The sequence below is a fragment of the Oncorhynchus masou genome, chromosome 31 (assembly GCF_036934945.1).
Source record: "Oncorhynchus masou masou isolate Uvic2021 chromosome 31, UVic_Omas_1.1, whole genome shotgun sequence".
Lineage (NCBI taxonomy): Eukaryota > Metazoa > Chordata > Actinopteri > Salmoniformes > Salmonidae > Oncorhynchus > Oncorhynchus masou.
Genome location: NC_088242.1, coordinates 21164368 through 21181767, shown reverse-complemented (window position 1 = coordinate 21181767; position 17400 = coordinate 21164368). Strand labels below are relative to the sequence as shown.

Sequence of the window (17400 nt, the reverse complement as noted above, 5' to 3'; positions counted from 1 at the left end):
CCTCTCTGTCTGCCTGCCTCTGCATCCCTCTCTGTCTGCCTGCCTCTGCATCCCTCTCTGTCTGCCTGCCTCTGCATCCCTCTCTGTCTGCCTGCCTCTGCATGTCTGTCTGTCTGCCTGCCTCTGCATGTCTGTCTGTCTCTCTGTCTGCCTCTGCATGTCTGTCTGTCTCTCTGCCTGCCTCTGCATGTCTGTCTGTCTCTCTGCCTGCCTCTGCATCCCTGTCTGTCTCTCTGCCTGCCTCTGCATCCCTGTCTGTCTCTCTGCCTGCCTCTGCATCCCTCTCTGTCTGTCTGCCTGCCTGCATCCCTCTCTGTCTGCCTGCCTGCCTCTGCATCCCTCTCTGTCTGCCTGCCTGCCTCTGCATCCCTCTCTGTCTGCCTGCCTGCCTCTGCATCCCTCTCTGTCTGCCTGCCTGCCTCTGCATCCCTCTCTGTCTGCCTGCCTGCCTCTGCATCCCTCTCTGTCTGCCTGCCTGCCTCTGCATCCCTCTCTGTCTGCCTGCCTGCCTCTGCATCCCTCTCTGTCTGCCTGCCTGCCTCTGCATCCCTCTCTGTCTGCCTGCCTGCCTCTGCATCCCTCTCTGTCTGCCTGCCTGCCTCTGCATCCCTCTCTGTCTGCCTGCCTGCCTCTGCATCCCTCTCTGTCTGCCTGCCTGCCTCTGCATCCCTCTCTGTCTGCCTGCCTGCCTCTGCATCCCTCTCTGTCTGCCTGCCTGCCTCTGCATCCCTCTCTGTCTGCCTGCCTGCCTCTGCATCCCTCTCTGCCTGCCTGCCTCTGCATCTCTTTCTGTCTGCATGCCTGCCTCTGCATCTCTTTCTGTCTGTCTGGATCTCTTTCTCTGAGACAGACAGACAGAAAGAGATCCAGACAGACAGAAAGAGATGCAGAGGCAGGCATGCAGACAGAAAGAGATGCAGAGGCAGGCATGCAGACAGAAAGAGATGCAGAGGCAGGCATGCAGACAGAAAGAGATGCAGAGGCAGGCATGCAGACAGAAAGAGATGCAGAGGCAGGCATGCAGACAGAAAGAGATGCAGAGGCAGGCATGCAGACAGAAAGAGATGCAGAGGCAGGCATGCAGACAGAAAGAGATGCAGAGGCAGGCATGCAGACAGAAAGAGATGCAGAGGCAGGCATGCAGACAGAAAGAGATGCAGAGGCAGGCATGCAGACAGAAAGAGATGCAGAGGCAGGCATGCAGACAGAAAGAGATGCAGAGGCAGGCATGCAGACAGAAAGAGATGCAGAGGCAGGCATGCAGACAGAGAGAGATGCAGAGACAGACAGACAGAGATGCAGACAGACAGAGATGCAGAGACAGACAGAGATGCAGAGACAGACAGAGATGCAGAGACAGACAGAGATGCAGAGACAGACAGAGATGCAGAGACAGACAGAGATGCAGAGACAGACAGAGATGCAGAGACAGACAGACAGAGACAGAGATGCAGAGGCAGGCATGCAGACAGAAAGAGATGCAGAGGCAGGCATGCAGACAGAAAGAGATGCAGAGGCAGGCATGCAGACAGAAAGAGATGCAGAGGCAGGCATGCAGACAGACAGAGATGCAGAGGCAGGCATGCAGACAGACAGAGATGCAGAGACAGACAGACAGACAGAGATGCAGAGACAGACAGAGATGCAGACAGACAGACAGAGATGCAGAGACAGACAGAGATGCAGAGACAGACAGAGATGCAGACAGACAGACAGAGATGCAGAGACAGACAGAGATGCAGAGACAGACAGAGATGCAGACAGAGATGCAGACAAAGATGCAGAGACAGACAGACAGAGACAGAGACAGGCATACAGACAGAGACAGAGATGCAGAGGCAGGCATGCAGACAGAAAGAGATGCAGAGGCAGGCATGCAGACAGAAAGAGATGCAGAGGCAGGCATGCAGACAGACAGAGATGCAGAGGCAGGCATGCAGACAGACAGAGATGCAGAGGCAGGCATGCAGACAGACAGAGATGCAGAGACAGACAGACAGACAGAGATGCAGAGACAGACAGAGATGCAGACAGACAGACAGAGATGCAGAGACGCAGACAGAGATGCAGACAGAGATGCAGACAGAGATGCAGAGACAGACAGACAGAGACAGGCATACAGACAGAGACAGGCATACAGACAGAGACAGATGCAGAGGCAGGCATGCAGACAGAAAGAGATGCAGAGGCAGGCATGCAGACAGAGAGAGATGTAGAGACAGACAGACAGACAGACAGAGATGCAGACAGACAGAGATGCAGACAGACAGACATACAGACAGAGATGCAGACAGACAGACAGACAGACAGAGAGAAGCAGACAGACAGACAGACAGATGCAGACAGACAGACAGGCAGAGATATGCAGACAGACAGACAGACAGACAGACAGATGCAGACAGATGCAGACAAACATACAGACAGATGCAGACAGACCGATGCAGACAGACAGATGCAGACAGACAGAAATGCAGACAGACAGATATGCAGACAGACATATATGCAGACAGACAGATATGCAGACAGACAGATATGCAGAGACAGACAGATATGCAGACAGACAGAGATGCAGAGACAGACAGACAGACAGACAGAGATGCAGAGACAGACAGACAGACAGACAGAGATGCAGAGACAGACAGACAGACAGACAGAGATGCAGAGACAGACAGACAGAAAGACAGAGATGCAGAGACAGACAGACAGAAAGACAGAGATGCAGAGACAGACAGACAGACAGAGATGCAGAGACAGACAGACAGACAGAGATGCAGAGACAGACAGACAGACAGAGATGCAGAGACAGACAGACAGAGATGCAGAGACAGACAGACAGAGATGCAGAGACAGACAAATGCAGAGACAGACAGACAGAGATGCAGAGACAGACAAATGCAGAGACAGACAGACAGACAAGCATATACCCTGTTTCTCAAACTCCTGGAACAGGTTGAGGCTGGTGATGCTGGGTCCGGTGAAGATGATGCTGTTGCGGCCTGAGAGGTTCTGACACAGCTGTTTGGCCACCATACTGTGGAGCTGAGGCTTGATCTTCAGGGTGGCCAACCCATCAGGACCCTGGCCCTCCTTTAGATGCACATAGATCTGGAAGAGAGATACAGACAGTCAAAACCACGATAATGTCATACACTGACATATCGAAATCAATACATAAATTACCTCAGGAATGATCTGTGTAGCAGCTATCATTCCAAGTGTTCCAATTAGCGACCTTGATGTGGCTCCTACAATCTGAATCACTGGCCTGGCTTACCTCCATTGATTACAATTTACATGTAAATATTACTCTGATCAGACAAATTGATTGATACACTAGTTATCATCACACAATGTAATTGATCATTTACACTATGAACCCTGTTGTTTAGTAATAGATGAGACATTAACAGTCGTTGCCTTGCAAATTACGAATGAAAAATACATAATATATAAATTATTCTTCCCACCAACCGGGATGGGCGTGCATATCCATTCATTCTCATGCCTTCCTGGGTCTGTTTGAGGCTTGGGGCAGCAGTCATTTGGTTATACACCCACCAAGAGCAGAGAGCAATTATACTAAGTGGACTGGCACTTTATTTTCCAAGCAGTGACTGGGCATTGCACTAATGAAATCCCATTGATTCACTCTAACTTTTCACTTTGTTTTCTCTCTTCTCCCTATGGCACATTTCTGCCATAAAAGAAGACAATTCAGAGCCAAAAGAAACAGATCGGCTTGTAAAAGCCTAACTCCTGGGAAACAACAACAGAACATTGAGTCTGGAGATTGATTGAGGCACTGGGATGGGCCCATATCAGTCATCCAATCACACGGTTTGCCTGGATCTCTCAGCTGTCTGAGTGAGTGGGAAGGGCATGGTCTGATTGCACTAGTCCTGTCGTATTCCTGAGTCTAGACGAATGGCAGGCAGTCTTGTGCAATTCCCGGTGAGGATGCACAGGGGGTAATTGAAGGTGCACAGTCTGTCACAAAGTTGGCAAAGCACTAGCTCCCGGATATAAGAGTATAAATCCAAGAGGTTACAGTACAGTCCCTCCCCTCATTGTTTTATCCACTGCTCTCACCATCTCCCTTTGTCTCATTTACATAAACATACACACACTGTACCTGACAGATGAAGCCAGTAGATGTGCATTGGCGGACCCACAGACTGAATTTCCTCTTCCTCCTCTTCCTCAGCTCTCTCTCCGTACAGGTGGTGATGAACACTGGGTCCTCATCAATCAGAGGCTCATGGAGCACCTATGGAACAGTGGGAATATACAGTTCATATTCAAAGGCGTCCATTCAGCCAAGAGCAGGTATATAACAAGGGATGGCACCATACCAGCAGTTACTGACTGATTAAAATGTATAAGATGCATGTGTGTGGACTTCAGACTAAGGCTAGGTAGCATCTTATCACAAAAATGTAGGATATCAAAGTGGATGCAGGACCCAGGCATGCGTTGCCATAGTGATTTCCCAACGGGACCAAGGAAACACAACGAGGTACAGGTGGTGTTTGTTTAGCCCAGAGCAGAACAGGCAAACCAATACTGTATATATACTGTCTGCTACCTCTCTGTTAATTAACTCACATCTACCACTGGGGAGCCACACAGACACACCGCCTGACTGAGAAGAAGTACCTAGAATATCTGCTCGGTCTGCAGGAGAGCCAGAACTCATGAGGGAGCAGGGATTTCAGACCTGCAACAGAAGTGAGTGTGTGTATCAGATAGAGCACTGTAGGTAAGGTGTGATGGAGTTGTTCCAGGTTGATTTTCACCCCTATCGATTTGTTGTGATGATACAACAGAAACACCTGGCTTCTTTACAGGGAGTCAAAGAAGTCTATATTTTTTACAACGTTGACAAGAGGAGTTTGAGACAATTATTCAGTTGGAAACAAACAGCAACTGTTCATAGCTATCCACAGGTCTCCTGAAAATCCCAAAAAATTATTCACAAAAGGATTTCTAAAAGAATTCACAGTTATTCCTGCATGGGTGAAGTCAGTGACAGGTGAACACATTCTGTTTAGATGTGTGTTGCCTGACTTTTCCCTGCTGCCTGGCTATAGACCTGTCCTTCATAACCTTCTACTAAGTGCTCTACTGGTAAATTACAACCATCTGTTATGCTCTATTGGTCTTTGGCCTGTGGTGGCTGGATGTCTATCAAACCCATTTCTCAACACCAATGACTTAATCTCAGTGGAAGCCATGATACAGATGAATTCTATCAGTCTTCTCTCTCTGTCTCTTGCTGACAGCTACTGCATTAGCTAAGATCAGTGGCAGTTCGACAACCATTACCTGAGGTAAATACAGTGTCTGAGAAGATAGCGATGGAAACAAAAAAAGGTACACCTATTTCCCAGACCTTCTTAATTTGCTAGATCTCTAAACAGAGTTGTTTGTGTTGTCTACATTAATGAGTGAGAAGAAAAAAAATGTACAGCTAGCTAAGCAGAATTGTTAATGCCACAAAGCTCAGCAATTTTAATTTATCTTCCAAAGAACCCCTGCTATGCCAGAGATGCACCGGAAGGCACTATCCTCTTTGACATGCACCGTTCCTTCCATCTTAAAGTAGAAACTTCGCTTATAAAGGCTTTTGTTATGCTTATTATACAGTTGTAGGATCTTCATTTGATCACCCTTTTGCAGGAGAACTTTCCTGCAATGCAGGAAATGTAAAACGCGTAGTGTACGAGGTTTAAAAAGAGTTCTGAAGTTTGTCATTTCCACTTTTTGTCCCCCCACCTTACGAAAAATGTAACATTAATTATAATCCACATACTAAATAACATTTCCTGTTGCTGCAGGATTCTTTTTCTGCTGTAGCAAACCGGCTCAAATTAAGATCCTACTGTAAATCTGTAAAAGGCAGAAGCTGAAGAAGGTAGGCTTCACAGTCAGAAAAAACGGTACATGGAACATTTTGGGTAGACAATTTTTCTTCACCACAGCCAGGGAAAATGCATTCATTTTTCAGACAGGACATCCACCACTAGTCTGTGCTGATCAGAGTCCCTGGCAGAGGCAGCCCAATCAGAGACATGTTAGCAGCACATCCCACTGTGGAGCTATGGAGGGTATGTTTTACGTCATACCTTCACAGCTACTGGACTAGATGGTACTGGGCAGTAAGTGAAGATAATAAGAAATAAGAAATATGAATGTCTGGGTGAAAGTATTTGCATTGGCAAATGATAAAAAGGTTGTGCCTGTTGGATTGTACACACAGAGAGAGAGAAAACAAGAAAATCAGAAAGAGAGAGAGAGAGAGAGCGAGAGAGAGAGAGAAACACCCTTATCTGAGCTGAGATACTGAGGCTGTCATCAGTGCTGTGCTGTGTCCAGACTCCAGCCTTGGGGGCCCTGACCTCTAGGACAGAGGCTGTGGTGTGAAGGTGCATTCCCAATCCCTCAGCTCCGACTGTGTGAGTCTGCCTCATTTCCATTTAAACTCCTGGGAGTGAAGCAGAGCAGAGGGGAAGGGAAATGCCCTCTCAGAACTCCTCTCCTGTCAGCGTCGGGAGGTAGCAGTGCCCTGCTTTGATCCGCCAAGTCTGACAGGGAATTTACATGCAACGCGCAATGCCTGATCACCAGGGAGCACGCTGAGGAAAACTCTGTCAGCCTCCTGTACACTGTGTATATAGCTGAGAATACACTACTTCTTGACTGACACATTGGGCGCATCCTAGAGTTATTCTCAGATACAAGTGTTGGGGCCGGGACGATACCAGTATCACGATACTCGTTAGAATTGTGGCAAGGAAACAAAACACAAAGCAGATTTAACTTCTTTAGGAAAACAGCCCTAATGTTGGAAACAAACATCATTATGTTGTCATCCAGAGTTACATTTATTTATTTTCCAAGCTATAGCATATTTTACATACAGCGGGTTTTTAACCTTTCTGGTGCAGGCGTTCTGCTAGTGACCCACCTCGACAACATCCGGTGAAATTGCTTTTTTTTGTTTTTCCAAAAACAAGCCTGAAACTCTTTCTAAAGACTGTTGACATCTAGTGGAAGCCCTAGGTACTGCAATATGGGAGGATTTCACCTCATAATAAACATGACAGTCATTGAAAACAGTGGTCGGCTGAATTTATTTATTTTTTTTGGATGGTTTGTCCTCGGGGTTTCGACCGGCCATATCAGTTATGTTATACTCTCAGACATTATTTTAACAGTTTTAGAAACTTGAGTGTTTTTTTATCCAAATCAATTATATGCATATCCTAGCTGACAGGCAGTTTACTTAGGGCACGCTTTTCATCCGGATGTCAAAATACTGCCCCCTACCCAAGAGGTTAAAGAGCGAATGAATGCACCGATTCAACCCGTTTCTCTGTTGCTCATTAAGAAAAACTAGATATCAGTCTTGGGGATGTGGTTCGATGTGGCAGTTGACGTTTGTCCCCCATGGGATACTATAGGAACAAAGCCAGTATTACTTCCACAAAATACTCAGAATGAATCTAAGATACACTCTATATACACAAAAGTATGGAGACCGCTTCAAATTAGTGGATTGGGCTATTTCAGCCACACCTGTTGCGGACAGGTGTATACAATGGAGCACGCAGCCATGCAATCGCCATAGACAAACATTAGCAGTAGAATGGTCTTACTGAAGAGCCTACTGACTTTCAACATGGCACTCTCATAGGATGCCACGTCTCCAACAACGGTTTGTCAAATTTCTGCCCTGCTAGAGCTGCCTCGGTAAGTGCTGTTATTGTGAAGTGGAAACGTCTAGGAACAACAATGACTCAGCCGCAAAGTGGAAGGCCACACAAGCTCACAGAACAGGAACGCAGAGTACTGAAGCGTAGAGCGTAAAAATAGTCTGTCCTTGGGTTGCAACACTCACTACCGAGTACCAAACTGCCTCTGGAAGCAACGTCAGCACAATAACTGTTCGTCGAGAGCTTTATGAAATGGGTTTGAATGGCTGAGCAGCTGCACACAAGCCGAAGATCACCATGCACAATGCCAAGCGTTGGCTGGAGTGGTGTAAAGCTCGCCACCATTGGACTCTGGAGCAGTGATGAATCCCGCTTCACCATCTGTCAGTCCGACAGACAAATCTGGGTTTGGCGGATGCCAGGGGAATGCTACTTGCCCCAATGCATAGTGCCAACTGTAATATTTGGTGGAGGAGAAATAATGGTCTGGGGTTGTTTTTCATGGTTCGGGCTAGGCCCTTTAGTTCCAGTGAAGGGAAATCTTAACGTTACAGCATACAATGACATTCTAGACCATTCTGTGTTACCACAAAGTTGGAAGCAGTTTGGGGAAGGCCCTTTCCTGTTTCAGCATGACAATGCCTCATGCACAAAGCAAGGTCCATACAGAAATTGTTTGTCGAAGTCGGTGTGGAAGAACTTGATTGGACAGAGCTCTGACCTAAATCCCATCGAACACCTTCGGGATGAATTAGAATGCCGACTTCAACTTCTAATCACCCAACATCAGTGCCCAACCTCACTAATACTCATGGCGGAATGGAAGCATTTTCTATCAGAGAAGTTGTTTATTGCTCTTCGTTGAGCTTTGAAAGGACCACAGAGTTTGGTCTGCTTTGTGTTTTAATTTTGGCATGGAAAAAAAATATTGCGATACTGGTATCATCACAGCCCTAACAAGTGTTGTGCAATTTATAAAATTTGATTGGGCATTTGCATTCCTTCTTATTTCTTTACTAAAATGTAATATTGGTTGTCATATTGGGAAAGTCAGTTGTACAACTGAATGCATTCAACTGAAATGTGTCTTCCGCATTTAACCCAACCCCTCGGAATCAGAGAGGTGCGGGGGCTGCCATAATCGACATCCACGTCTTCGGCGCCCGGGGAACAGTGGGTTAATTGCCTTGCTCAGGGGCAGAACGACTGATTTGTTTGACCTTGTCAGCTCGGGGATTCAATCCAGATCCCTTTCGGTTACCGGCCCAACGCTCTAACCACTAGGCTACCTGCCACCCCGTGATTTATATTGGTTGTTATATGGGTTGTTAATTTGATTGTCATATTGGTTGTTATTATTGGGATGTCTGTGTCAAAGCAGTAACTTAAAACTGAAGTAGAACAGGGGACAGGTATGAGAAATCCCTGCCATGGCCTGACACAGTGGCAATCACATGTAATTATTTCTGTAAGGTCAACAAAATTTCAACTTCGTATCCTCCCAGCCCACTTCATCCTCCCAGCCCACTTCATCCTCCCAGCCCACTTCATCCTCCCAGCCCACTTCATCCTCCCAGCCCACTTCATCCTGGCACAGAAACACAGACAGGTTGTCCTCCTTTCAGAAAAGTTCACATTGCCAAGGTTCTGAAAGAGATGGTGGAATCTTCATGGGAGGTTGCAAATTGGCTCATGTCAATCAATTCAAAATGCAGCAAGGATATTCAGTGTGCATTGGCTTGTTTCTGAACTTAATCTGAACCAATCCCTCTTGATTAGACAACCCAAATACATGTTATTCAGCTGCTGCCAGATGAGAGATTAACATTTGAATAGAGTTTAATTAGACAGAAAACAAGTTTACTCTTCACAGAACACTGCTTTGGAAGCTGAATATGAACTGTGAGTCTGTTCTAAACTAGGACAAACATGGACACAATGTACTATTGTTCCAGGAATGTTTGTCCAAAAGACAACCTACCTATCTGAAGAACACTGTGTTGTATTTTGAGTCTGTTCTAAATGTACCCAGAGCTGGGTACACCAAGCTGTAATATCCTGAGTCTGTTTGTGTTGTAAATATTTACAGTGCAGGATACTGAACTGTAATATACAATAACTGATGTGTATTATCTAAAAGGTGATCTAAAAGGTGTTATGATCTAAAATGGTTAATTTAACTCTATGTAATGTAACTGTCATCTGCAGGTGTTGCACCCGGTTCAGGGAACAGAACTGAAAAATAACAAACCTTTTTCAAGGAACAGAATCAGAACCGGGAACGAAAGTGATTCATACTGTTCTGGAACAGAACTATTATTTTAAAAGCATGAGAACTGCTTAATAACATTATTTTATGTTCCAGGCATTTTTTTCTAGTTCCACAAAAAAAAAACACCAACAAAATACCTATGCAAAGCCCTCACTCTGTCACTCAGAAAAATATTCCAGTGTCTGCCTGAATGCTGAAAATCTTTGCTAGTGTGTGTGCATATTTAGGCTACATGCCCCTCCCCTACTGTACTGACGTTACAAGTGTAATTCAGAAGATAGGGAGAGATTAATTAGCCTGAGAACAATGGATTCATTTTCAATGCTAGTTTAAGATACTATAGGCCTAGTTATCACATTTAACGTTGAATTTATTAACTACAAAAAGTAAGATGTGTTTTTAATTCTGGTGCCCCTCTACACACACAAGCTATATAGGTAGCTAGCTCCAGCTTGTTAGCTCGCTAGCTCAAAGGACATTCAAAGTTCCTCCCTAGAAGCCGCTCCTCCTAGGTATAATTCTGTGGTCCTAATTCAGATAATGCATGTCATCACAAGATGCCCAGCGCCTCCTCCTCAACCCACTCTTGCACTCTCCCCACCCGCAACATTTTAGTCACATCTTGCGCCATAGGCTACACTTGTCTGCCCATCACACATGTAAACAACTATCTTGCCTCCTCTATCCACACTGATTGGTGAAGTAAATGAATGAACTATAAAAAATGGTGTATTTCACAGGTTAAAAAAGGAACTCTAAAAATCATACCTTTTTTTGGTTTGACCGGTTCAGAACATTATTCTGCTGGTCGTAAGAGTGTAACAGATCAAAAGAAATTGGGGAAAATAAATATTTTTGGCTCCAACCCCTAGTCATCTGTACTAAAAGTGTCCAAAGCTAAACAGTTCACACAGCAGCCCAGCGCCATACCTGAGTCTGAGAGGGGCGGAAGGTGCTGCAGCCGAACGACTGCTGCAGTGAGTCCAGGAAGGGCTGGATCTTGTAGAGGCCATGGCTGCCGTGGCTGGAGCGGAAGGCCACGATATGGAAGTACTTGAGGATCTTCTCGAAGCGCGCCTGGCTCATCTTGAGTGCAATGCTGCGATTGCTGAAGAAGCCGCTGCTCCAGATGCTGAGCACTGACTCACAGCGGTGAACGCTGGTGGAAGTCACGAAGCCCAGGAAGGCCTTCATCTCGGCCGCCGTCACGTTCCGCCAGCCCTCGTCGCTGCCGAAGCGCTCCTGGTACTTCTTGGCATACATGTTGGTCTGCGTCACCATGTTTTGGATGGCGTTGTCGGGCACAAAGAGCTGGAAGAAGTCCATGCAAGTGGCTGTGGCTGGCATTCTCTGGATAGGGCCTGGTGACAGGGAGAGAGACAGAGACACGGATGATGGAGCTGCAGTGCAAAAGCATCACTCGCCCACTTCAAAACCTGCCTCAGGTTGTTATTTTCATTTGACAGCATCAAATCACACATTACTTGTAAATTGAGTCTTACTTTTAAACGACTGATTAAAAAAAAAAGTTAATTGCAGTACTTTGACAGTATGGAGCTCTTTTGTGCATAGTTATTTTGTACTCTAAAAAAGCAAAACGTGTAGGCCTGCATATGAACCAACATTTCTTTCCAGTCTTTGTGATTTGGATTGTAGGTCACTGTCAACCCTAGGGCTGCAATCAACTTCTATTCAACATGACAGTAACCATAATGTCATCGAAACAAAAATACCGCTTTTTCGGCTTAAAGAAATGGTTCATTAATATAATATGTTACAACACTATCGTGGATGAAAACAGCCATTGTCTTGTCTCGAACATGTCAGATGAAACACAATTAATTCCTGCTTATGCAAGCCGACAGCTATAACCTTGTTGAGGTCAAGCCCACTCATCGACATTGACATACTAGATTCCATGCATGTTAATCAAGTCAAGGCCAACTTGGTGACTGAAAATCTTACCTTCTCATTTAACTAAATTGGCAATGTGTAAGATTAAACACACCTCGGGTAAGGCGGTCCTCCCTTAAGACTGACTTAGACAGTCTTCCAGACAGGGAACTCTGGCATTTAGAGCCAATTAATAGAGAATAGACAGGCGTGACCCCTTTCAATTAAAAGCTGATGATCCATAAGGTGTAATAAAAGTATCAGCTGTTATTCTTGTGAGAGAGTCAGACCTATTTTTCTTGGCAAACTTGTAGCAAGCACATTTACTGGAGTGAGAAAATGTCTCTAAACAGCAGTCTAAATTCAGGCCCAATTAACCACGTAAGGAAGACTGTTTGGGTTAGACCATTTCTAAAAAGCTATTTAGCTAAAAGGAAGATTCTCATGTCCTCTCTAATGTCTCTAAGAGATAAAGAAAATGTTGGGTCTTAAAAAGGAGCAAAATTAACTACTTTCGTTTGCTGAATAAATACAGTAGATTTTTACATTACTGCTCTTGCACTGAATGTACAGGCCAGGTTGACCATGCTACAAGTTGTTACATTTAGGCACTTTGTCCTGTATAGTTTGTAACTATTGTAGCTCACCAATTCCTCAAACCCAGCCTGTGAGAGAGAGATACATCTAAGTAGGCTTCAGGCCAAAGGGTGTCTCACACTGCAGAAATTGTTTCAAAAACCACTAATTGTAATCCAGTAGACTTTCAAAGTTAATAGCAAAATACAGCATGACTGCCTTAGATGCAGGGATTTCCAAAGACAGATTCATACAGGTTTCCACAAAAGCAATACAGTAAACAAAAGTCATATCAAAAATACTATGCATAATAAATATTTTTTTATGGAATACAATTGCTTTATTCCCTTGATTAAGAATTCCATCCTGAGAAGAGTTTTCCCACATTTTCAGCACACTACGATAAATTATTTCTATCCCACACCATGAACTGATAGCATAGGATTAAGGATTTTAAGAAGTATTCTGCTACTGAAGACATCAGTAAGAGGAGCCTCAAAAGCATTCACTAACCACTGCATATACTACTCTCCCATAATCCTGCCTTTATAGCTCATATTTAAACTAGGATGTAAGGTATTCTGTCAGGCAACAAACAACCACATGGGAGAGTTCAACATAAACATATAATGGTACATATTATGTAAGAGATACATTTTTATTAGGATTGATTAATCATTCAGATTTAAAATATTACTGTGTTGGCTGTGTTTACCACAAAAGTAACCCACCGGGCACACACTGGTTGAAGCAACATTGTTTCCACATCCTTTCAACGAAATTACGTTGAACCAACGTGGAATAGAAGTTGAATTGACATCTGTGACAAGTGGGAAGGCACTGATTCTACAGCTACAGTAATGTACACACTAATTGCAGGGGGTTGGTATTCAGATTATGTAGGTTTTGAAATCAAATGTCAGTCTTTCTGGCACAGAAACAGACTTGCACCTTTTTGACATCAGTAGGTCTGAAATGACTGGAAATACTGCGGTACAGTGTTTATAATAGGAACATATTGTAGATAACGTATGTGACATTCAATAAAGTGAAATGGAGCTGGATTGATTCTAAAGCCTTTCTATCATAAATATTTGACATAATATATTGTTATACATTATACTGTAATAAAATATACTGTAATCCATGAGGGGGGGTTGTCCTAATGTGCATACGCATCACCGCAGCGATTTTACTAGGATAATGATGTAAACCAATAGGATGACATTTCAGACCCATGGACATACTTACTAAGTACTCCCTATCCCTGTTATAGCTGTGTGATTTTCATAATGGACTAAATATCAATCATACAGACTCAATCTCTCATTTTGCCTATGAAAACTGCATGTTTTGACTCTGCATCATTTTTTTAAGGTTTTATGTATGTAGGAGTAATGTTCCCATATTTACTCTGTCAGCAGAGTCAAACCCACATTACGCTCCACATGAACATGTTGTTTCTCTAGTGGGACCTTGCACTGGATATCCTTGTCCTCAGTGAGGACCTGCTTACTGCATCCAAACCTTCAGTTGAGTTAACCTTACCACAGAACCACCTCATGTTCATCTTTCCTGGCCACACCAGCCCTGTGTCCTGCCTATTTGCTCATCTACTAGAGAAAGAGAAAGAGAGAGAGAGAGGCAGAGAGATAGAGGCAGAGAGGCAGGCAGAGAGGCAGGCAGAGAGGCAGGCAGAGAGGCAGGCAGAGAGAGGCAGGCAGAGAGAGGCAGGCAGAGAGAGAGAGGCAGAGAGAGAGAGAGAGAGAGAGGCAGAGAGAGAGATAGAGAGAGAGGCAGAGAGAGAGAGGCAGAGAAAGAGAGAGAGAGGCAGAGAAAGAGAGAGAGAGTCAGAGAGAGAGAGAGAGGCAGAGAGAGAGAGAGAGGCAGAGAGAGAGAGAGAGAGAGAGAGAGAGAGGCAGAGAGAGAGGGAGGCAGAGAGAGAGGGAGGCAGAGAGAGAGAGAGAGAGAGAGAGAGAGAGAGAGAGAGAGAGAGAGAGAGAGAGAGAGAGAGAGAGAGAGAGAGAGAGAGAGAGAGAGAGGCAGAGAGAGAGAGAGAGGGCAGAGAGAGAGAGGCAGAGAGAGAGAGGCAGAGAGAGAGAGAGGCAGAGAGAGAGAGGCAGAGAAAGAGAGAGAGAGGCAGAGAAAGAGAGAGAGGCAGAGAAAGAGAGAGAGAGGCAGAGAGAGAGAGAGAGGCAGAGAGAGAGAGAGGCAGAGAGAGAGAGAGGCAGAGAGAGAGAGAGGCAGAGAAAGAGAGAGGCAGAGAAAGAGAGAGGCAGAGAAAGAGAGAGGCAGAGAGAGAGAGAGAGAGGCAGAGAAAGAGAGAGAGAGGCAGAGAAAGAGAGAGGCAGAGAAAGAGAGAGAGGCAGAGAGAGAGAGAGAGAGGCAGAGAGAGAGGGCAGAGGGCAGGCAGAGAGGCAGGCAGAGAGGCAGGCAGAGAGGCAGGCAGAGAGAGAGAGAGAGGCAGAGAGAGAGAGAGAGGCAGAGAGAGAGAGAGAGAGGCAGAGAGAGAGAGAGAGAGAGGCAGAGAGAGAGAGAGAGAGAGAGAGAGAGAGAGAGAGAGAGAGAGAGAGAGAGAGGCAGAGAGGCAGAGAGAGAGAGAGAGCAGAGAGAGAGAGAGGCAGAGAGAGAGAGAGAGAGAGAGAGAGAGAGAGAGAGCAGAGAGAGAGAGAGAGGCAGAGAGAGAGAGAGAGAGAGAGGCAGAGAGAGAGAGAGAGAGAGGCAGAGAGAGAGAGAGAGAGGCAGAGAGAGAGAGAGAGAGAGAGAGAGAGAGAGAGAGAGAGAGAGAGAGAGAGAGAGGCAGAGAGAGAGAGAGAGAGGCAGAGAGAGAGAGAGAGAGCCAGAGAGAGAGAGAGAGAGGCAGAGAGAGAGAGAGAGAGGAGAGAGAGAGAGAGAGAGAGAGGCAGAGAGAGAGAGAGAGAGGCAGAGAGAGAGAGAGTGCAGAGAGAGAGAGAGGCAGAGAGAGAGAGAGGCAGAGAGGCAGAGAGAGAGAGAGAGGCAGAGAGAGAGAGAGAGAGAGAGAGAGAGAGAGGCAGAGAGAGAGAGAGAGAGAGAGAGGCAGGCAGAGAGAGAGGCAGAGAGAGCTCAAACATGTGTTCTGTGCCAATATTGTCTTTAATTCACTTAGGCTCCTCTGCAACATGTCCTCTATGCCCATTTCCATTTCCTGAGTTACTTAATTGGGAGGATCAGCATTTCTGTTAACTCATTGTCCTGTGTCTCCACCACATTCACAGACTGCCACTTCATTGTTTCTAAGATTCTGACCAATCAAATAAGCCACAATTCTCCAAGCAATTAATCCATATTGTGTCATGATCCTTAAAGGAAACTTTGCCTTTTTTTCTCTCTCACTCTCTGGGCCTGCTGTTCAATCAGGACCTACAATCATCATCATCATCATCATCCATCATTAGATGGACACGCACGCTCACGAGATAGAGAACACACACACACACACGATGGAGATAATGACATTAACCTATTAATTCAAGCCAGGCTTTATCCTTGAAATGACATACCATATGTGTCGTTGTAGGGGGCCACCGTGATATCTTGCAGTGTGTCGCTCCATCCATCCTCCTCTGCTTGAGTCTTTGAGATAGACCCGGGTGGACCTCCGTTTTGACAATTCCCAGTCTCACCTGCCCTTTGATCATCCCCGGCCTCCAAGCAACAGTTATCCGAATTCGAGTCACCCGAAGTGCTGTAAAAGGGATTGTCGCTACTGTCATCTCCCGATTCCCCAAAAACATCATCTGAAATCTGCAAGCTCTCGTAGCGTGAGCGGGCCGCCTCCAGGACAGACAGCGCCTTAATTCCACATTCCGCCATCGCTCGTCGATGCACTTGGTAGCTTACACAATATTCGGCATGCAACTATACTGGGAAAAACCCGTGCCACACACACACACCTACCCACCCACACTCCCCACTGTGCACGTTTGATAATTATGCTAGGCCTACTGCAGACTTGACTTGTGATGCGCTAACTTCGGCTCTCCCCTTTCTTCAAAGCATCGACCGGAGGGGAGCTGTCCTCATCAAGGCTACTGAAGTTCCCCTCCGCGCTGCGCACAGAGACCGAAATAATCAATATTTATCACTCTCTGCGCATCCTGGTTGGGCCAGCAATTTCGTTGATGGCTCGTACTGTGTAGAGACCTCACAGAATACGCGGTATCTACATGTCAGCTGACCTGGTTGCTCTCCTGTACTGGCCAATAGCGTTGTTATCTCACTGTAACGTCAAATCTTACGGTATTAAAGCATAATTGTGTTCTGATGCGGTTAGAACCTGCATATACCCCATACATTGATTTTTGCTTATGATATGAATATAAAATACATGTATGATTATTCAATGACATTGCAATAACAGGAACTATTTAAAGTCATTTTTGAAAATGTTGAATGATATCCTGTGAAAAGGAGAGCAACAGCAGGTCAGGATTTGTATGATAAAATCTGTTTCTAAGACCACCATGCTTAGAATAAAACAATCAACGTTCCCCTTGGCGCCCTGTGGGGGTGCAATAGACGGGGTCGCCCCAGTCATCTTGTTGGTATGGTTCCAAAGATTTTTAAAACTAACCCAAGATAGAAAATTAATCATAGTGTGCAGAACACGCAAGGAGGTTGACAGTAGAAAATTAATCATAGTGTGCAGAACACGCAAGGAGGTTGACAGAGCCAAGCACGAGCTGGCGACAGCCTATTGGCGCGTTCTACAATGTAGTTGCATATTTTCTTTGAAGTGCGCGTGTGCAATAACTCAATTTGCCCTTGCACTCCTAAACTACAATTTTTTTTTTTTTTTTACTCTGGCACAGGTTAAAGTCTACAAAACGTAGCTTACTCTGTAACAGATACTAGTTTTGGAAAAATAAAACTGCATTGAGATCAAATGTTTCATAAATGAGAAAAATCTTCTCCCAATGCTAG

At 45.4% G+C, this 17400-nt stretch overlaps 1 protein-coding gene across 1 annotated transcript in view; it reads right to left on the bottom strand.

Moving 5' to 3' along the window:
* LOC135523564 (piggyBac transposable element-derived protein 5-like) overlaps positions 1-16652 on the bottom strand; it is a 36326-nt gene extending 19674 nt beyond the window's left edge. The window contains exons 1-4 of the mRNA XM_064950327.1: positions 15978-16652; positions 10918-11348; positions 4133-4267; positions 2925-3105 (exon numbers count right to left, since the gene is read on the bottom strand). Coding sequence (XP_064806399.1) covers positions 2925-3105; positions 4133-4267; positions 10918-11348; positions 15978-16290 — 1060 coding nt within the window. The 5' untranslated portion in view covers positions 16291-16652. The remainder of the gene's footprint in view (positions 1-2924; positions 3106-4132; positions 4268-10917; positions 11349-15977) is intronic.
* Between the last annotated feature and the right edge of the window lie 748 nt (positions 16653-17400).